The 22721-nt window shown below is 39.9% G+C and overlaps 1 protein-coding gene across 6 annotated transcripts in view; it reads left to right on the forward strand.

Moving 5' to 3' along the window:
• The window catches only part of COL14A1 (collagen type XIV alpha 1 chain), a 245293-nt gene that overhangs the window by 186504 nt on the left and 36068 nt on the right, over positions 1-22721 (forward strand). For all 6 annotated transcript variants that reach the window (XM_016959807.4, XM_054656977.2, XM_016959810.4 and 3 more), the window contains 5 exons: positions 384-437; positions 4301-4396; positions 5898-5951; positions 6313-6366; positions 22495-22548. In XM_016959807.4, coding sequence (XP_016815296.2) covers positions 384-437; positions 4301-4396; positions 5898-5951; positions 6313-6366; positions 22495-22548 — 312 coding nt within the window. The remainder of the gene's footprint in view (positions 1-383; positions 438-4300; positions 4397-5897; positions 5952-6312; positions 6367-22494; positions 22549-22721) is intronic.

The following is a 22721-nucleotide window of genomic DNA, read 5'->3' on the forward strand; positions in this document are numbered from 1 at the left end:
AATTTAATTGGATCATCTCAAAGTTATGTTTTATATGTTATATATGTATGTTTTATAACATATATAATTTTGATTAACATTGTATTCTTTGGGTCATTCATAATGGTAGTCTTCTATAACCACTAAGTAAATAAAATCTTACAATTTTTCAATATTTAAAAAGAATTTGGCAAAGAAAGTTTTCCAAAACCATGAAATCATCTGCAGCGCTGGGGCTGGGTGGTAAATTTCCAGTTAAGGATCATGATGAATGTATACTATTACACAGTGTGTTGGCCTTTACATAAAATAATAATGAATTAATTCATACTATTAAGGAAAATGAATGAAATACACTGTTTTGAGATTTGTCTTTGAGCTAATACTTAACATCTGTTTGCCAGGGTGGTCCAGGACTCCGAGGACCAAAGGGCCAGCAAGGTGAACCGGGTCCAAAGGTAATGCGCATGTTTTCTCTCTCTCTCTGTCTCATCTCTCTCTCTCTCTCTCATAAATATCCATCATTTTGGAGCTAAATGTGACTTATTTCACCCTTGCAATCTAAAGTTCCTTATAGTTTTATGAAAGTTGTGCCTAACCCTTCTTCCTTATTTTAAAAGCCTATGCTTTTAATCAAAAAGAATATTTAATAACTCAATGAAAAGAAAGGCTTCTGGGTCAGAAATAAGAATGTCAATGTTCTGAGTGGTTTAGTCTCCAAGGTAGTTCTCTCAGAAATTGTACATTCTTCTCTTCCTCTACCTACAACAAAAACGTATCTTTAGGGGAATCATGCAGAACCACAATTTGGCATTAGTCCTTTCCAGGTAATTTCTCAGGTTTTGGATTCCTCCTCCTCCACTGCACTATATATAATCAAACACACAACTCTGTTTTTCATTCTTACTGCCCAGGGTCATCAAATGTGGTGGTTCAGGTTGTACATTGTTCAAAGGCACCTGCCAAGAGACCAAGCCATGCCAAGCCATGTCAAGGAACACGTTTTTCTACTTTGCACAAAGGCATCCTGAGGACTGGCAGAAGCCCAGTCACTAATGGAGTTCAGGCCTCACCATCTTCTCTCCAGCTCTTGGCAAATCTTCTAACTGGTCTTCTGTCCCAAGTGGCTTAACATTTCGATTGATTCTTCACATCTGCCCCCAGATTAATTTCCTTAAAGTCTATGCTGGATCATATCATACTCTTCAAAAACCTGCAGTCACATGCTGTTGCCTTCAGAATACCGTTCACCCTCTTTGCTGAGGCATTTAAGGCCCTTTATAACTTGACTCCCATCTCATTTTCACCATGTTGCTCCACATGTTCTCCTCTCCATCCATCTTGCTTGACTTACTGCTCAGTATGGTTTCTTATTAAATTTACATAGCATTTATTCATGGGGAGGAGAACATTGCAAGGTTTTTTACCATAAAATTGGAAACAGATGAAGCAAGGTAGAAGAAAATATTGGGATAAAAAAGAAGTAAATGAAAGAAGGCTAAAGACAATTAATCAGGTACTACCCAATCCAAAATTCAGACCATAAGATGTCTCCTTTTTTGTTTGTTTTGTTTGGTGGGACAGACTTGAGGCATCTTACTTGGTTCCATCTTTTATGGTGCTGTAAGAAGGGCAGTAGTTGGAGGCCTCTTCTCAAGCAAGGGTGCACTGGATCTTCCTCAGTTTCACCCAAAGGCAATGCCCCTCTGCTCCTATAGATTCTAGTTCCCTCTTCCCAATGCCTCTCTCAGCATGACCCCAGTGTTTTCTAACATGATCACTGGATGATCGTTCTAATCATGAAGATAAATGAGTTTGTAGATGTTTGGTGATCCCAAGACCTACCCATTTCCTCCAATTACCATTCCCATAGGTTGCTACTGATATGGTTATTTCTGTATGATGATTTTGATGAATCACAGATCCAAGTGAGTAGTGGTTTTTGGAAAAAGTCTTATTGGACAAAGGACGTTGACATGTCCACCAATGTGGACAGTGCAGGAATAGATACCTTGCATACGGAAGGCCCCAGTATGTATTATTTTTTATTTTGTTGCAGCAAATACAGAATAAGAATTTGGAAGGACAAAGCAAACCTCTTGTTGGTCTCTCCTAGTCATTTTTGCCTCATATTTTACAGGATAAAATGGGACCCCCTAGTTTTTGCCCTTCTACTCTATTTGCAATTTCTCGATAACATATTATTAAACTCAGGTGCGGTGGCTCATGCCTGTAATCTCAGCACTTTGGGAGGCCGAGGCAAGTGGATCACCTTGAGGTCAGGAGTTCGAGACCAGCCTGGCCAACATGGTGAAACCCTGTCTCTACTAAAAATACAAAATTAGCTGGGTGTGGTAGTGGGCACCTGTAGTCCCAGCTACTCGGGAGGCTGACACAGGAGAATCACTTGAACCTGGGAGACAGAGGCTGCCGTGAGCAGAGATCACACCACTGCACTCCAGCCTGGGCAAGACAGGGCAAGACTCCATCTCAAATAAATAAATAATATATTATTAAACTATTATATATTAAAATGATTTATTATTAAACCATTATAAATACTAAGTAATACATAAAAATTGCCTCCTTGCTGCCTCCATCGTATTTTTAAAAATCCAGCTCCCTCCCTCTCCCTTCCTCTTATGCCATGCTCCTTGTAAGAATAGTTATCATTCAGTGCTTCCACACGCTCACCTCCCAAAGAATTCTCAACCCACATATGCTTCCTCTTCCTCTGGGAGTCCTGTGAAAATTCTCTCATAAAAGTTCCTAATTACTTGCTTGTTACCAGTTCCATAGATTAGAGTTTAATTTTTTAACACAATCAAACACTTCTTTGTTTGAAAATTTCTCCTCCTTTGGCCGTTTCTATAGCACAATACCACTCCGTCTTCAGCCTCTTCCTAATTCTCGGGCTTTTTCATTTCAGATTCTTCCCCAGGTTTCTCTTCCTTTCCCTACCTGATTATCATCTCATTTTTATCCACATTCTATTTCACTCGCTCAATACATTCTGCTTAATAACCTCACCTATAAATATATTTTCAACTACTCCAAAATCCATCCCAGCATAGACCTTGCCTAACTCCTTGGCCTGCTGGACATTTCCATGTGGTTTATCCCAAGCACCTAAATCTTAACAAGTCTTAGTCTGCACTCATTATCTACCCACACTTTACCCCACAATGCCTTTTTTTCTGTATTCTTTGTCCCATGTAATGTGTTCACCAGTCTCAGAGCTAAGATGATACACAGATGTTGGAGGTCCTAATTTAATAAAAGAATAGCTTTAGTTGAAGTCACAGAATGAGACAGAAGAGACTGAGGATAGGTAGGTTTTTGGGTCTAATATTTCTTACGTGGTTTAGTTTTAGTTAAACTGCAACAAGATCCAAGCTACAGAAGTAAGGGTTACAGAAATAAGGGTAAAAGGGATGTCTGATCCTGAAAAGAAAGGAAGTAAAATAGGCTGGGAGTGGTGGCTCACGCCTGTAGTTCCAGTACTTTGGGAGGCCAAATTGGGCAGATCACCTGAGGTCAGGAGTTCAAGATCAGCCTGGCCAACATGGTGAAACCCCATCTCTACTAAAAATACAAAAATTAGCCAGGCGTGGTGGTGCATGCCTGTAATCCTAGCTACTCGGGAGGCTGAGGCAGGAGAATCGCTTGAACCTGGGAGCGGGAGGTTGCAGTGAGCTGAGATCATGCCACTGCACTCCAGCCTGGGCAACAGAATGAGACTCTGTCTCAAAAACAAAAAATGAAAAAAGGAAGTAAAATAATACTAAGCCGAGGGAAGGTCATTCAGTGGACATTGAAGGAGGTGTAGTGTGGTGGCAGCGTCAAAGTGAGGAAGAAAGCGGAGGCTAGGTGCAAAGTTCTCAATAAATGCAGAGGAGTCCCCCCGAGGTAGGTGGTTGACAGTAGTGAAGACAGAGAGAATGTAGTTCATCTGGACGGTGTGAACCTTCCCAGACTAGGAGGGTGGTCTTGAAGCACTTATACTTATAAATTCGTTATGGAGTGTGGGGGGTCTCATTACTTACATAATTGGCATAGAACTCTTATTTACAGAAGCAAAAGTAGTAATGATAAAAATAAAGTTACAGCAATCCCTGTGTGTTTACTCTTATGGTTTACTGATGACATTTTGCCTGGAAGGTAAATCATTTGAGGCTTGATGTCTTGCTATCCTGAGTATTTCCTATCTTAGGAAAAACTGTATAAGAAAACAAATTATAATTGTCCTAAGCAGAAATATTTTCTAGATGTCAGAGAGTCTAACTTACTTTTAGGATGATACTTCTCTGTTGCCTTCCAGGGACCAGATGGCCCTCGGGGTGAAATTGGTCTGCCAGGACCTCAGGGTCCACCTGGACCCCAAGGACCAAGTGGTCTGTCCATTCAAGGAATGCCTGTGAGTTGTGTTCAAACATTCAGACGGGTTTTATTGTTATCTCTTTTCCATGAGGTTACAAAGAATGAACTTTTGTCTTCTGTGTCTTAATAATGAACCTCAGTCCCTTTGAAAGCAATGATGGAGTGTCATTTCACTAGTTGTGCCCTTAGCCATTTTTTTGTCCAATGATGAAGGTCTTTTAACAAATAAGTACATGCATACTTATTGGAGGTAGGTCCATCCACAAGCATTGTGTCTATAGAGGAAGAACAAAGCTTAGCATGTATAGCCCTTTTTCTCGTTTAACTAAATTCTTAACGGATGTGATAACATTCAGAAAGTAACAAATGTTATACAAATTTAAGTTTTTTCATTATGTGTAGTAACTGCTGATATAAATTAATAAAAGCCATTTATTCACGATCCTTATCTCAAATGGCATCAAAGTGCAGTTTATGGAGAGTGAGAGTTTAGATTTTTAGATGATGTATTTTATATAGCTGCATTTCTTTGAAAAGTCATTTTGTACCATTGAAAAAAAAGTTTAATTCCATTCACTGATCTTCATTAATCTTACTGTAGGGGTCTAGATTTAAGAATGAAAACAATCTCTTTAATTCATATTTGAAGCAACCAGATCCTTTTAAGCACAATTTTTGGCAATCTTTCTGCACATATGATTGTGTCTGCCTAGCTGAGAAGTTTCTCCTACAGTGTTATTTTTACATTTTAGAAAGCATTAACATGCCAATTTGTGTAATTACTACTAATAATAAACATTGGTTGAGGTCTTACTACATGCCAGATTCTGTGTTTGCTTTTCCCTTCTTATATTCCATTTAAGTATGTTTCTAGCCAAAACAAAACAAAACAAATCTACATAGATATGAGATTGTAAAATCCAAGCCGTAAATAATACTGAAATGTTCAAGCCGCCCTGCATGTATTTACAATATTGGCCTTGCCATATTAGACTGTATATTCTATGTTAAAACTATCCTTGTATATGAATGTTCAGCTCCATAAGAATGTTTACATAAATGGCATAACATATGTGGAAAGTGAAATATATTCTGTTGGCCAGGCGCAATGGCTCATGCCTGTAATCCTAAAACTTTGGGAGGCCGAGGCAGGCAGATCACCTGAAGTCAGGAGCTTGAGACTAGCCTGGCCAACATGATGAAACCCCGTCTCTACTAAAAGTACAAAAATTAGCTGGGTGTGGTGGCAGGCATCTGTAATCTCAGCTACTCAGGAGGCTGAGGCAGGAGAATAGCTTGGACCCAGGAGGCAGAGGTTGCAGTGAGCCAAGATCGTGTCACTGCACTCCAGCCTGGGCAACAAGAGCAAGACTCCATCTCAAAAAAAAAAAAAAAAAAAAAGTATATATATATATTCTGTTTAGATGTTAGTGCAAACGCAATTTACTGTGGAAACTATTTAAATAATGAGAGAAGGAAAAGAAAACGCTAAGAATTTACTTATGTGAACTTAACTCTGTATACTTTTGGATATTCAGGGAATGCCAGGAGAAAAAGGAGAGAAAGGAGATACTGGCCTTCCAGGTCCACAGGTATTATTTTTGTTTTTTAAGTCTATTGCTCTCAGTCTACAACTTTGCCAAGGGGGAAAAAAAAGCTGTAGCTTCTGAAGTCAGTTGTGATCTTGGTAAGTGTTTTCCATATTAAAGACTGTTTGCCTGTATTCACTTACCCTAAGCCCCTTTTGAGAGTCACACTGATGTTCCCCAGGTGAGCTCTGACAGGGAACATTCTTTGCCCATGAATAACTTCTAAGTCTGAATTCTAGGTTACAAAGGGTTCACCATTATGCTCTTAGGTTTGTTTGGAGGCCTTCATCTATTTCAGGGAAGCTGCGTGAGCGGATGACTCATTCCTGTGAACCTGACTCTTTTTTGTCCCTGTTCTACACAGGGTATCCCAGGAGGCGTTGGTTCACCAGGACGTGATGGCTCACCAGGCCAGAGGGTAAGGTCTTGCCCAAGGTTGGTTTTTAGCAAAGTAGTGACCTTTTCACCAGGTCACTCTTATTGCTGACAGGCTTCTATGTAAGGGAGTCAAGCCAGTTTTTGCTTTTTGTTTTCTCCTGTTTATGTATATTCCACCTATCCTGCATCTATTTCCCTTCACTGACATCTTCTATGTTCATTACTTCGTCAAACCCTAGGAACTTTCATCAAACCTTCCCAAATTAGCACATCCCTTTCCGAGTGCTCCCATAACCTGAATACAGTTTATTGTGTACATTGGTTTAGTAGATTTCTCCAGTTCTTTCAAATCCTTGAGGCATAAATGTAAAGGAAATAAAGAACCATATGAATTAAAATTTAAATAGAATGACTTTCTGTAGTATGGCTTACATGGCAATCTCCATTTATTTAATATCGTTCAATTATTGGTTCTTTTCATCTGTTCAAGTGGACAGTAGTACAATAAAGTATAAAGATATTCAGGAAAGGGATACGCTAACATCTGGTATTTGTTTAGTCAATAAGGTTTTACTGAACCAAGTTTGAGGTTCTTGTTCTCAAAGAGTTTATAGTTTATTGGGAAGAAATATAACTAAATAAGAAACTTTTATTACATGCTATCATGGGAGCAGAGCCCTGTGAGAACACAAAGAATGAATAACCAAGCTAGACTTGGAGGCTGGAAGAAGACTTCTCAGAGGAAGTACCATCTAGGCCGAGTCTTGATTGAAAGATAGAAGTCAGCCAGGTGAACAAGGAAAGGAAAGCTATTGCAAGCAGAGGAAAGAGCATATACAAAGAGGTAGAGGCAAGGGAAGGTGGAGCATTTCCAATATTGTACATCGTTTAGTATGGCAGAAGATTAGAGTAATTGTATGTGTGTGTTGAATACATGTGCACACTTACTTAGGTGTGGGGAGATTGTTAAGAGAAGAAGTTAGAGAGGTAAGCACAAATTCATTTAAGTAATCTATTTTTTCCAACTAAGGATTTTGAACTTTAACATGAAGGCAATAGGTAGTCATTAAATTTTCAGCAAGGGACACAGAGGCTGGTCTTCCTTAAACTGTCACCGATTTAGACATGTGAGCAGCTCCACAGTTTCTCTCAAGACTGGATTATATAGAGTGGCGACCACTTAGATTCAATCCAATGAAGGACAGCACATCTGGTGTTCACTGGTGTTTTGGGTCGAACTTACTAGGTTAGCAAACAATTGACTTGAGCACTCACTTCTCTACTCAAACAAGGCTTGCTTTTAGCTCAGGGTAGCTATACTGTTCAAGAATAATGAAATTGTTCTTGTTTTTTCTATAGAATGTAGATGCGCAACCCTTCTACATCCCCCCCCTTTTTTAACACCAAACTTTTGTTTGCCTAAAATCTCAGTGTAGTCTCTGTTCATCAAATGGAATTACTCAGTCTGTGAAATATGTTTAGGTGAATGTATCTAAAGAAGGCATTCTGTAACAGTTAAATTTATGTAGCATTCTTGTACATGTGGAAGCAGCATCTAGAAATATTTATATATTTCGGCAAAGGGCGTAGGCTAAGATCCTGTGTGGTTACACACCTGGATTCCTTCGTGATTCCTGAAGTTCTGAAAATGGCAATTCTAAAGATTTAGTTCGGTGAGTTTATTTGATTTATCTGTGCATGAAGTCCAATCTTGGCAAAGAACTCACAAATCAAACATGTTGGATTAGTGTTTGAATCATTTGGTTTTGGAATTCTTTCTTTTAACACCAATATACCAACACAGACTTTTTATAAATATTTTGCTATCCCTCCAAATGTGTGTTCCTCTATAGGATTAAAAGGCTTAGAGCTGTAATAAAGTAATAAGATATGTGTAATTAGATTTTATTTTCCTTTCTCTTCCAATCTGGAAGTCAAACTTTTAGAGTATGTCTGATTCTTAATTTGAAAACATATTAGATGGAAGTGGGCTTGCTTTTCCAAACTAGATTTCTGAGGATACTCATTCTTTATAGGGCCATGTTTAAAGAAAAGATTGTATGATGCCTGTGATGATTCTTCTAGAAGAGATATTTGAGCGCAATATCATTTCAATGTGCAACACAAGCAGATGCCATTCACACAGAACAAAACATAATGGTGCCCCTGAAATTGTGTAACATGGCTGCCTTGCTTGAGGGAAGGACCACATATTTTTAATCAATCAGCCATGTCTTCATTGAGCAGATATAATATGCCATGTACTATGCTCAGCCTGGAAAGAGTTGTTCATTACTGCCTACAGAGAAGAATCCAGAAGAAGAGAGAACTTCAATGGCAGAGAGAGACAGTTTGTGGACTGTTTGCCTAGAGGAGATGGAAGGAAGGGATAAGAACATGGCTGTTCCCTGGGGCCAGAAAGACAAAAGGGTCTTCTCAGAGACAGTAGAGAAGGAAAGAAGAAATGAAGGATGGATTAAAAACAGCTATTTAGGTGGCTCTGATCTGTACAGTCAACTGATCTGAGGGCTTAAGGATAGTAAAGTTCTAACACAGTTAGATATTAATAATTACTGGGCAGGATTGTAAAGTAGGAGGCCCAGGACAATTTTCATGGTGGGAGACAGACCTTGGACACGAAGCACCCCAGAAGACATGCTGCATTGGAGGGCCAGCTCTCCCTGGTTTGGCAGTGGGAGAGGAGGTGCTGTTTATAGAGTAAGCACAAACACCTTGCAATTATTCCTGCTCCACCTCAGGCCATCCTAAAAGGCAAAGCTGCATTTGGGGGAAAAAAATAATTACAACAACAATAACAACCGTGGCATAGAAAGAGAGCAAACGCAGGATGATGAGACTTACTGCTGAAATGACTGAGAAGACACTTCCAGAAAACTCCCCAGTCAGGCTCACTGTCCAAAAAATCAGGAAGCCAAAGCTTTTTATTTTCCTCCAGTCTGAGCACTGAAGTCACTTAACGTTACTGTGCCTTTATTTCCCCTGTCCTGTGTGAGTAAAGCCTACTCTAGGGAAAGGAGGAGGAAGCTGCAACAGACATTTTCAATGATGTTTAATCGGTGCTTTTAGCTCCTTGGACAGTGTAAGGAGTACATGAGTGTGGTGTGCAGTAGGAGTGGTGGGCTATTCCTTACTGCTCATTTTTCTTCCTTTTATATCTTTGTTTCTTTACTTATTTTAATTTTAATTTTTAGAGATAAGGTCTCCCTCTGTGGCCCAGGCTGGAGTACAGTGGTGCAATCACGACTCACTGCAGCCTCAAACTCCTGGGCTCAAGTGATCCTCCCACCTCAGCCTACCAAGTAGCTGGGACTGTGGGTTTGCACCATCATGTCTGGCTAATTTTTTTATTTTATTTATTTATTTATTTTTGGTAGATATGGGGGTCTTGCTGTGTTGCCCAGGGTGGTCTCAAACACCTGGCTTCAAGCGATTCTCCTGCCTCAGCCTCCCAAGGTGCTGGGATTACAAGCACGAGCCACGACACCTGGCCAAATCTTTGTCTTCTCTTATTGACAGCCACAAACTTAAAGCGCAAACCAGGTGCCATCACCTTGACTGAAAGCTTAGGGAAAGGTTAGCACCCCTTTCCTGAAGCTGAAGCCAATAGTACCCCTGAATTTAGCCTAGAAGGAGAGAGATCTTAACAAATAATAAAAAGGAGAACATGAAACATCTTTTCTTCTAATGTTTCTAGCTTATTCTGGCTTTTCCCAAGGGGAATCTTTGACTCTTAGAGGTAGCTCTTATTCAACTCTGGGCCTGAGGCCATAAGCAAGTCTGGTAAAAACTGAACTTCATTGAACAAGTTGCAGCCTCTTGCTAGGCAGCCAGTAGAGTACAGGACCACACTTTAAAAAGCAATAGTGCAAGTTCATATTTCATAGCCAAATACATTGAGGCATTCAGTTTTCATTCCAGGTCATTCCAACAGAAAGAATTTTCGTCTCATTTTTCATTTGCACTGTAAATCTTGTCACTGCTGTCATCTCCTTCCTCTTCTTTTCTTGGTATCTGTGACTTCAGGACCTATCCTGTGATCTTTGAGCTCCTCTAATATATGGTGGCTTTCTCAGTCCCCACCCTAGACATCAGGGTGGTCCTCAGGAAAACTAGGAAGAACAGGCAAGACATGGATTACTTCATGTTTCCAAGCCCTCACTTTCCTCAGCGGTAAAGTGGAAAAAATAATATTTGACTGCAGAGAATTGTCATGGAGATTAATTCATATAAAGCATTTCTCTATAAAAATGTGATTTTAGCTAATATTAGTATTCACTATTTTCAAGGTAAACTTAACAAGCCTGGACATTTATAATATTTTATAAGGCTTGTACTTGACACGTCGAGATGCCTTAGAAGACTGAAGAAATACAAAAATTCTTTTTTTAAAAGCAAGTTAAAAATTTTTTTTCTTGGATTTCACCTCACAAGGACACCAGAAGCATGCTTCTAGATTATGCAGGTTTTATGTCTACAAAGGACATATTTGTGATGAATATCCCATTTCATCAAAAGTGAGTTAGACTTGAAATGCACTTGAGAAATTGAACTTGGGTCAACTATCTGGATTTAATTTTTATCATAAATGTTAAGCAGTGATGAAATATTTATCTAAGGAATATTTTGTAAAATACTAAGATTCATGATAATTATTCCCTTGAGCATCTTCCTCCTTCTGAAGAGGATGTGTAAATACCATCACAAAACTAGTGGAGGGAATAATTTGATTTTCTTCTTTGTGGCTCTGGATGGGTTTTATAAAATCCCAAGAAAGCCTTTGCACAATCAGCCACAGTGATGATGGTATATGCAGTTGAGACTGAACAGATTATTTGATAAAAATAGCAGCAACCACTATCATTACTTATTGAATATGTGCAGGTGCTTTGCAATTATGATGTTCTCTAGTCCTCAGAATAACTACGAATTCTAGGCATTGTTATCCCCATTTTACAGACAAAGAATCTAAAGCTCAGAAAACTGAAGAAACAATGCCACACAGCTAGTAAGTGTTAGAGCCAGGATTTTAATCCATCTGCCTGGGTCCTACACTTCACTCTTTCTTTCCACAAAATTATATTAGTAAAGATCACCACAGGATTTTGTTACTGTGAGAAAATCTTTCTCAAAAGAGATATTTAATAAGCAGGACTTCAACACGGAAGATGTTTCGCCCAGCATTTTGGGGCAATAGGAACCCAGTGTGGGTTACTTTCTTGATGAAGTAGATACTGATGCTTCACCCATAAAAATATGGTTTCTTGATCACTTTACACCTTTACCTGGAGAATGGCACACCTGGGCACATCTGAGAAGAGAACAGCTACTAAGACATATTAGTTTCCTGTTTTTACTGACTCTAGAGATACTTCTGGGCCAGGCGCGGTGGCTCACGCCTATAATCCCAGCACTTTGGGAGGCTGAGGCGGGTGGATCACAAGGTCAGGCGTTCAAGACAAGCCTGGCCAACATGGTGATACCCCGTCCCTACTAAAAATACGGAAAAAAAAAAATAGCTTGGCATGGTGGCACAAGCCTGTAATTCCAGCTACTCAGGAGGCTGAGGCAGGAGAATCACTTGAACCGAGGAGGTGGAGATTGCAGTGAGCTGAGATCGCACCACTGCACTCCAGCCTGGGTGACAGAACAAGACTTGTCTCAGAAAAACAAAAAAGATACTTCTGAAATTGTCTTTATCTGGGACACAGTCATGGTACAAATAGTAACATCTGCTTTGCACCCTGGTTCTAACATTGTCCTTCAACGTCAGCACTTGCATTTTATATTGGTAAACCAGCAGTTTCCTAACTTAAGTCATCAGGTTGTTGTTTTGTGTTTTAATATACAGATTCCTGGACTTCAATCTCAGAGATTTGGATACAAAAGGTCTTAGGCATGACTTAGGAATGTATAGTTTTTAAAAGCTTAATGATTCTGATAACCAGCTAGGTTTTGGAATTACTAGATAGTATATTGTGTGAGACCTACCGATGTCAAAGTGATTTCTTTGATAGACTATTGCTGGCATTTTTTTTTTGTTTTAATTCACTGAAGTCATCACTGCAGGTTACTAAAAATGTACATATGTTTATATTTATATATATACACATTTAAATTATAAATGAGTATGTATATATTAAAAATAGTATATGTGGACTGCATGTTCTCACTTATAAGTGGGAACTGAACAATGAGATAACATGGACACAGGGAGGGGTAAAACACACACTGGGGCCTGTTGGGGGGTGGGGTTGGGGAAGGAGACCATTAGGAAAAATAGCTAATGCATGCTGGGATTGATACCTCGGTGACAGGTTGATAGGTGCAGCAAACCACCATGGCACACATTTACCTATGTAACAAACCTGCACATCCTGCACATGCACTCTGGAACTTAAAATAAAAATAAAATAGTATATGTGGTACATATGCAAGATATGCAGGTTTGTTACATAGGTAAACATGTGACATGAGGGTTGGTTGTACAGATTATTTCATCACCCAGGTATTAAGCTATTAAGCCTAGTATACATTAATTATTTTTCCTGATTCTCTCCCTCCTCCCATCCTTCATCCACTGATAGGCCCCAGTGTGGTTTGTTTCCTTTTATGTGTCTGTGTGTTCTCATCATTTAGCTCCCACTTGTAAGTGAGAACATGCAGAATCTGGTTTTTCTGTTCCTGCATGAGTTTGCTATGGATAATGGCCTTCAGCTCCATCCATGTCCTTGCAAAGGACATGTTCTTGTTTTTTTTTATGGCTGCATAGTATTCTATGGTGTATATGTACTACATTTTCTTTATCCAGTCTATCATTGATGGGCATTTAGGTTGATTCCATGTCTTTGCTATTGTGAATAGTGCTGCAATGAACCCACACATGCATGTGTCTTTATAATAGAAGAGTTTATATTCCTTTGGGCGTATGCCCATTAATTGGATTGTGAGGTTGAATGGTAATTCTGTCTTTAGGTCTTTGAAGAATCGCCACACTGCCTTCCACAATGGTTGAACTAGTTTACACTCCCACCAATAGTGTAAAAGTGTTCCTTTTTCTCCACAACTTCTCCAGCATCTGTCTTTTTGTTTAGTTTAGTTTTTAACTTTTTAATAATAGGCATTCTGACTGGTGTGAGATAGCATCTCATTGTGGTTTTGATTTGCATTTCTTTAATGATCAGTGATGTTGAGCTTTTTTTTCATATGTTTGTTGGCTGCATGTATGTCTTCTTTTGAGAAATGTCTGTTCATATCCTTTGCCTACTTTTTAATGGAGTTGTTTTTTTTTCTTGCAAGTTTGTTTAAGTCCCTTTGAGATGCTGGATATTAGGCCTTTGTCAGATGCATAGTTTGCAAAATTGTCTCCCATTCTGAAGGTTGTTTCTTTAGTCTGTTGATAGTTTCTTTTGCTGTACAAAAGCTCTTTAGTATAATTAGAGCCTATTTGTCAATTTTTGCTTTTGTTGCAATTGCTTTTGGCATCTTTGTCATGAAATCTTTGCCCGTTCCTATGTCCTGAATGGTATTGCCTAGATTGTCTTCCAGGGTTTTTATAGTTTTGGGTTTTATATTTAAATTTTTAATCCATCTTGAGTTAATATTTGTATATGGTATAAGGAAGGGGTCCAGTTTCAATCTTCTGCATATTGCTAGCCAGTTAACCCAGAACCATTTATTGAATAGGGAGTCATTTCCCCATTGCTTGTTTTTGTCAGGTTTCTCAAAGGTCAGATAGTTGTTGGTGTGTGGTCTTATTTCTGAGTTCTCTCTTCTGCTCCATTGGTCTATGTGTCTGTTCTTGTACCAGTACCATGTTCTTTTGGTTACCGTACCTCTGTAATACAGTTTGAAGTCATGAAGTGTGATGCCTCCAGCTTTGTTCTTTTTGCTTAGGATTGCCTTGGCTGTAAGAATGAGATAATGTCCTTTTAAGCAACATGGATGGAGCTGGAGGCCATTATCCTGAGGAAACTAACACAGGAATAGAAAACCAAATACCACATATTCTCACTTATAAGTGGGAGCTAAATGTTGAGTACATGTGGACGCAAAGAAGGGAACAATGGACACTGGGACCCACTTGAGGGTGGAGGGAGAGAGGAGGATGAGGATCAAAAAACTACCTATTGGGTACTATGCTTATTACCTGGGTAGCAAAATAATCTGTACAACAGACCCCTGTGACATGCAATTTACCTGTGTAAGAAACCAGCTCATGTACCCTGAACCTAAAAAAAAAAGTTTAAAAATAAATGAATAAGTAAATGAAATGAAAATAGTATATATACATATAATATATAAATAGATGTATATGTTTATCTGTGCATATATACATATACATTTTTAATGTGTGTGTGTGCATGTTTGTGTTACTGAAAATTTTCCCATGTAACCCAATGCAAGGATTGATCCCGGCCGGATCTGTAGCCTGGGACAGTGTTTACAGAATCTGTGGCTTCTAGTTGCTTGGCCTCTTAATCTGGTGGTTGGTCTTAATCTTTTGCTGCAAGAAGCAGCCTTTTTTCTTATGGCTGGCTGCCACACTAGTCTGCTTACAGAAGTCCAGAGCCATGCCACAGGGTTGAAATGGTGCAACGAGGGTTTCTTCAAGCATTTCTCTAACCCTGACTGAGCCTGGCCCCTTTCAAGAAATTCATCTGTTGCCAGCTGCTTACAGACCCCACTCTACCTGAGAGTGTAGCGTCAGTTGAATGACCTTAACAATTGGCCGGAATCTTAAGGTTAGTATCATGACCTACCATTGTCAGCTTCAAAGAAGATATGAATGAAGAATAGTATAATTGAGTCACTAGTTCTAAGCAGTATTTCCGCTGGCTACAGAAACAAGTATTCTCCTTTCTGACTTGATTTTCAGTTGCAACACTATTTGTGGGCAGGTCAGTTTTTTTAGAGACCATAGGCACAGCACCTAGAAACTATAAACTTTTAAAGAGCCTACCCAAAAGTGTTTAGAAACTTGAAAAAAAGCACATACATTTGTTCTATAGTATGGAAAAGAAAACTGCAAAAATGGAAGTTAAGAAATGTTTAATTAAATGTCTGTATAACAATATGGTTTGCCAATTTCAGCCATGGTTAAATTTAGTATTTATTCAAATATTAGTGATTTTGAAAGCAAATTGTGGGTCAGGTATACTTTTGCTGATAAATCATAGCCAACCATAACTTAATAAGTTGCTCATAGGCAAATGTTTTTAAAAACAAATTATAAAAATCCTTTCAAGTTTTTATAGCAAGAATTATTTTTAATGTGGACTATGGGTGCATATTAATATTTTGAGGTAGGAATATTAAAAAGGAAAAATGCCTAGAGCTATTCATGTTATTTAAAAAAATCCCTGTCTGTGGGTGACTAATTTCATGCATTTTTTAAAAAAGTCAGCCTAAGTGAATTCACATATTATGCTTATTGTTTAACCTTCTATTTCCTAATATTCATTGTACATTGCTTAATTAAGTGTTCTGCTATTTGTTTGTTTGTTTGTTTGTTTTTGAGACAGAGTCTCACTCTGTTGCCCAGGCTGGAGTGCAGTGGTGCGATCTTGGCTCACTACAACCTCCACCTCCTGGGTTCAAGCGATTCTCCTGCCTCAGCCATTTGAGTATCTGGGCTTACAGGCGTAAGCTACCACACCCGGCTAGTTTTTGTATTTTTAGTAGAGATGGGGTTTCGCCATGTTGTTCAGGCTGGTCCGGAACCCCTGACCTCCAGTGATCCACCTTCCTTGGCCTCCCAAAGTGCTAGGATTACAGGCATGAGCCACTGCACCTGGCCACATGTTCTGCTTTATATGAGGATGCTTGATCTCTAAACACACATCTTAGATTAGCTCCTTGGTGTAAAATGGAAAATTTATAGATATAGAAAGGTTTTGGGACGTGCAAGTACTTTTTTAGCTGTTAATAGTTGAAAACCATTCAATGAGCTTTGATTATAGTTAAGCTGAATGACAAAGCTAGAATTTGCCCATTAATTTACCCTACAAAATGCAGTTATTTTACAAAATTTTTCTTTTCACCAAGTTTATTGCTTTCTGTAAAAAGCTTCTGCTACTGCTGCTCACCCTGAAATGAAGATGTGAGAAGAAGGGCCTGAACCCTGCCCTTTTAAGAGTTGACTGGCTTGCCCAGTGAGAGCTGTAACATGCAGTGGTGTGTGAATAGGGAGACTCATGCCATGGACCCAACCATTCTGATTACTTGACTTAAATTCCACCTCTTCTGTGAAAATGTCTCTGTGTCCCCAAGCCTGGGTTAGGTGCTCTTCCTAGATGTACCCATTGGAACTCTATAGTCTCTCAGCATAGCACACTGTTGGTTTCTTTTCATTGTTTGACTATCCTCAAAACTGTAAACTCTTAGAAGGGTGACTGTCTTGTTCATCATTGTCTACCTAGAGCCTAGCAGAATCCCCAGCATGTAGTACCTGTACAGGTATTTCTGGGTAATATGACAAATGCAAGACTTGCAAATAAAAAATCTTTCAAAGGCAAATTTACTGGTGTCATTTAAGAGTTTAAAAATAAAACTATTTTATGAGATGGAAAATGTGAAGATCTTTAATTTTCTAGGGTTATGAAGAAATTTTAGAAAAAATGGCTTTGTGTTTTTGAAATGGTGTTAAGGCTAATATCCTTTTAGTTATCACAATTTATAATAAGAAAATTTTCATTCGAGATAAAGCAAGCAGATAACTCACAGTAGACTTAAAAACGCCTTTGTTCTTGGTTGGGTACAGTGGTTCATGCCCGTAATCCCAGCACTTTGGGAGGCTGAGGCAGGTGGATTACTTGAGTTCGGGAGTTTGAGACCAGCCTGGCCAACATGGCGAAATCCTGTCTCTACAAAAAATACAAAAATTAGCCGGGTGTGGTGGTGCATGTCTGTAATCCCAGCTACTCAGGAGGCTGAGGCAGGAGAATTTTTTGAGCCTGGGAGGCGGAGGTTGCCATGAGCCGAGATTGTGCCACTGTACTCCAGCCTGAGCGACAGAGTGAGTGAGACTCTAACTCAAAAAACAGAAACAAAAACAAAAACTCACCTTTGTTCTTGAACAAATTTGTTATTTGTTCTTGAACCATTATCTCTAAAAGTGTTTAGTTGTTTATGACAGTCCATGAAAAAAGTGCCAGAATAAAATGCATTGTAGTGGATGCTGTTGGTGCCCTGATTGGACCCCCTTTACTTGGCAGGTGAACTACATCACCAGCTGCTATGGTGCTGACTGCTAACAACTCATAATTGTCCCCTTCTCCAGATAATTGCCCTTGGAAATGTTATCTTGGCCCTCAGTCAACGACTAACTGATTTGGTTCATAGACTCTTACTGTGAGTCAACTCTGACGTGTAATTCACACTCCAGAGCTCCCCATGGGATCAGGCAGAAGTTTAGATAACTCACTACTCTACCTAACCTCTTCCCTGTCCCTACCCCGCTTCCTTCACTACCTTACAGGTTTCTTCCAAGAACACTCCTGCAATAAGTCAAATACACAAGGATCTGGGTCTGCTTCTAGGATCCTAACCTTAAGCTTTTACTAAAATGAAATTTCAGCTTCTGAGAGTAGGATGACTCCTGATGTCTTTTCGACTTGCTTGCAGAGGGTTCAAGAGCAAGGAGAATGACACCAGCATTCCCCTCACCCTATACATTTCCAGACTCATTCTACCTGTGATTCACGCTTATTTCTTCAATGTGATAAGTAGAGCAGGAACCTCAATCTTATTCAAATTAAGTATTTATTAGTGCAATACTTTTTTTTTTTTTTTGAGATGGAGTCTTGCTTTGTCACCCACTGGAGTGCAGTGGTGCAATCTTGGCTCACTGCAACCTCCACCTCCCAGGTTCAAGTGATTCTCATGCCTCAGCCTCCCAAGTAGCTGGGATTACAGGCATGAGCCACCATGCCTGGCTAAGTTTTGTATTTTAGTAGAGACAGGGTTTCACCATGTTGGCCAGGCTGGTCTCGAACTCCTGACCTCAGGTCATCTGCCCGCCTCAGCCTCCCAAAGTGCTGAGATTACAGGCATGAGCCACTGCACCTGGCCACGTGCAGTACCTATTTTGTGTCAGTAATGTGTTAAGAAAGTTTTAGGAATGTAGCAATGAATAAAACATAATTTTCTGCCCTCAAAAGAAGAAGAGAAAGAAGAAATTCCAACTTTTGAGGATATTGTTTAGGTAGAATTTAAAGCAAACAAACATCTTATCCAGTCTCTGCTTTATTTGTTTTTTTGAGACAGGGTTTCACTCTGTCACCCAGACTGGAGTGCAGTGGTGTGATCACAGCTCACTGAAGTTTCAACCTTCCGGGCTCAAGCAATCCTCCAGAGTAGCTGGGACTACAGGCGCAAGCCACCAGGCAGAGCAATTTTTTTTTTAATTTTTTTTTTTTTGGTAGAGATAGGGGTGTCTTTATGTTGCCCAGGCTAGTCTTGAACTCCTGGGCTCAAGCGATCCTTTTGCCTCAGCCTCCCAACGTGCTGGGATTACAGGCGTGAGCCACCACACCCAGCTGCAGCCTCCACTTTTGATTTGATCACACTGAAGCACTAGCCCTTTCACCAAATTAAGCTCATATGTAGGAGCAACATGTCATCCTTCCAGATGATATGCACATGATGTCCATAAATCAAGTGAATTCAAACCTCTTCACAAGAGTATCCTTCCAGGGTCATAGATGAGAGCACTGACAGACTGTTGTTTTTTAAACTCCTTCTCACATGATTGAGAGAGGGGATAAATGTGTTATTTCCTGCTGTTCTTCCTTGGAACAATGCAATTTTCTGCAGTTTCTTTTCTGCAGCTTGCCTCCTTCTGTGAAAAAGATTCCCCTCACTTGTTTTTGGAATGTTTCCCCTCTGGACACAGCCGAGCAGAGACTTGGGGAGAACTCCGCAGTAATGCTGCAGTTTTGGTTGCTGGGCGGTTGTGTTGGCCACAGGTCCTCTGTGGGCTCACACATAGGTGCATGTTCACTCCCTATCCAGTGCTGGAAGAGTTTTAAAGCAGGAAGCAAAAGATGCCTTTTTGGAAATGTCTTCTTAAGTTAGTGAATATGTGCCCAGGGTCCATTTTTCTAAGAACTTCATCTGAGAAATAAGAATATATTATTATAAACTTATTTTTAAAAATGAGTTAGGTTTTCTTTCAACTCTCTCTTGGCCCCAGGTTTTCTCACTAGTAATATGAAGGAGTTAGAATGGATGAGGTCTAATGTCCTATTCATCCGTCACATACTCTGATTGCTGTTTGCCCTTCTTCTTGGACAGGCTACATTTAAACTCCATTTAACATAATTTATTGGCTGGGTGCAATGCTCATGCCTTTAATCCCAGCACTCTGGGGAGTTGAGGCGTGCAGACTACTTGAGCCTAGGAGTCCGAGACCAGCCTGAGCAATGTGACAAAACCCCATCTCTACAAAACATACAAAAATTAGCCAGGCATAGTAGCACATGCCTATAGTCCCAGCCATGTGGGAGGCTGAGGTGGGTGGATTTCTTGCATCCAGGAGGTCAAGGCTGAGGTGAGTCATGATTGTGCCACTGCACTCCAGCCTGGGTGACAGAGCAAGACTGTCTCAAAAAAAATAAAATAAAATAGTTTATTTCAACTTATATCAGCATTAATTTGTATTGTTTAGTTAGCAGGTCTAAGGACCTGTGTATGTGTGTGTGCAAAGTAATCTGTATCAGGGTTTATCAATACTAATATTTTTGACTGAAGTGAAAGAATATAAGTAGTAGTAAAAATAAAAATACTAATATATTTCAGGATTGGACAGCAATTCTAATAAACAACCCTAAAATCTCAGTGGTTTAATGCAATAAAATGAAATAGAATGAAAGTTCATTGCTTGTTCACAATCCAGAGCTGTCAGCAAGGGTGGGTGGAGGAGTGGGGGGTAGGGGGTCTCTGCTCCACACAGTCATTTAGGAACTCAGGGTCTTTCCATCTTGGAACACTCTCATCTTCAACATTTGGCCTTTAAGATTGCTCCAGAGTGAGAAAATAAAGTGTAAAATCACCCACTGGAAATTTTTATGAGCTAAAAACTCATACTAGCCCCCTGAAACTAGCCACTTTTCATTGGCCAGAACTCAGCCATGTGGCTCCAGCATAATTGCAAAGAGGGTGCAAAACAGCTAAGCAATGTGCCTAGGCAGGAAAGGAAAACCACAAATATTGGTGAGCCCACGCATCCCCTGCCTTATCTGGTTTCTGACTTGCTGGCATTCTGAGGTTGAGAGTGTGGCAAAGGGCCTTGCTGACCAGTGTTTCTCCTCCACACTCGTCCTACCCCTGTGTATTATTACTCTCACGCTGCTAATAAAGACATACCCGAGACTGGGTAATTTATAAAGGAAAGAGGTTTAATTGGCTTACAGTTTCACATGGCTGGGGAGACCTCACAATCATGGCAGAAGGCAAAAGAGGAGGAAAGTGACATCTTAAATGATGGCAGGCAAGAGAGCATGTGCAGGGGAACCCCATTTATAAAACCATCAGATCTTGTGAGACTTGTTCACAATCATGAGAACATCATGGGAAAGACCAGCCCCTATGATTCAGTTACCTCCCACTGCATCCCTCTCATGACATGTGGGAATTATGGGAGCTACAATTTAAGAGAGATTTGGGTGGGGACACAGCCAAACCATATCACCCTGCCTTTGTGCCACCTCTCACACTCTCCCAACTCACACACACCGTTTCCTTTCCCTCGGCCTTATCGTTGCTGTCTTTTATTTGACACCTTGAGGTAGGGAGACATAATGTGAGTCTGGACAGACCTAAAAGATGGATTTTCTGTCGGGTGTGGTGGCTCATGCCTGTAATCCCAGCACTTTGGGAGGCCGGGGCAGGCAGATCACCTGAGGTTGGGAGTTCGAGACGAGTCTGACGAACATGGAGAAACCCCATCTCTACTAAAAATACAAAATTAGCCAGGTGTGGTGGTGCATGGCTGTCATCCCACCTACTTCGGAGGCTGAGACAGGAGAATTGCTTGAACCTGGGAGGGGGAAGTTGCGATGAGCCAAGATCGTGCCATTGCACTCCAGCCTGGGCAACAAGAGCGAAACTCTGTCTCACAAAAAAAAAAAAAAAAAAGGATGGATTTTCATGGTAAAATAAGTGGAAAAGATGGCTCACTGGAAAAGTGGCAAGAATGTCAGAAAGGGAATTGGGAGAGTCTGCAAAGATGCCAGGAGAAGTTTGAGTTGGTTTGAGATGGAAAATAATTATTCCAATGGGACACCAATTCCGTGGTGAAAATTAAGTTTCTCCCTATAGTAACAGGTGGTGTTTGGAAAAAATTTTATGAAATTTTATGAATATGATAAAATTCAGATTGAAGATTCTCTCTTAAATTAACTGCTTTGGAAAGGCCAGCATTCACAATTAAGAGCTATAAACATTTAGGAGTAAGTCATCCCAGCTTTTATAGTTTTTTTTAACACTTAACATAAAAATAACACACATACCTATATATTCTATAATTGAGGAAGATGTTTTTATAAAGAACATCACTTGCTTTCTGCCTTAAATCCTTCCACCAGGGAATGAGGAGCAAACACGTGCTCATTTGTCAGCCCACGATGACACTCAGTAAATCTGTCCAGTAGTCAAAGCTCAATCATTGCCACACGAAATCCTCCCAAATCTCCTCCAGCTTACTCCTGAAGTTGCAGACTTTCGGATATTGTAGTACTCCTAATGAAAGACAGATCCCTCTGATAGAGATTCCCTGCCCAAGACTCTCTTGGGTCATGAAGGACACTAATTCATCTTTTCATCTGGTCCTTAATGACCAATAATGGATCCTCTTCCCATTTGTTAGGCTTAGTTTAGTAAAAGCACTTTTTGGAAGCAAGTTCCTGTTTAAGTTTGTAAGTGGCATTTCTTACGCCTAAAATTTTTGCACTCGACAATTTAATGGAGCCAACAGTCACAAAACCTTGCCAAAAACAATTTCCATGAAGAGTTTAAAGGCAGTGAATCCTTGGTACTCCAGAGCAAGCAGCAGGACTTGACCCCCAAACATGAAAAGGAACTAAATGAGCCCATTCTGAAAGCCATATAAAGCAACCACTTGCTGACATGCTGTGTTTCTTTTCGCCAGGGCCTTCCAGGAAAGGATGGATCCTCGGGACCTCCAGGACCACCAGGGCCAATAGTAAGCCTTTCCAGAAACTACTGGGACATACTCTGTTTTAAAGCACTTCATTTCTTTTGAGAGGTTTTCTTTTGCCAGATCTTTTACCAGCAGCCGTCTTCACTATAGTGTAACAACTCATCCCTTGATAGAGAACTCTCCCTAAAACTTTTTAGAAAGATAATATACCCATA

Source organism: Pan troglodytes, chromosome 7 (genome assembly GCF_028858775.2).
Source record: "Pan troglodytes isolate AG18354 chromosome 7, NHGRI_mPanTro3-v2.0_pri, whole genome shotgun sequence".
NCBI classification, from domain to species: Eukaryota; Metazoa; Chordata; class Mammalia; order Primates; family Hominidae; genus Pan; species Pan troglodytes.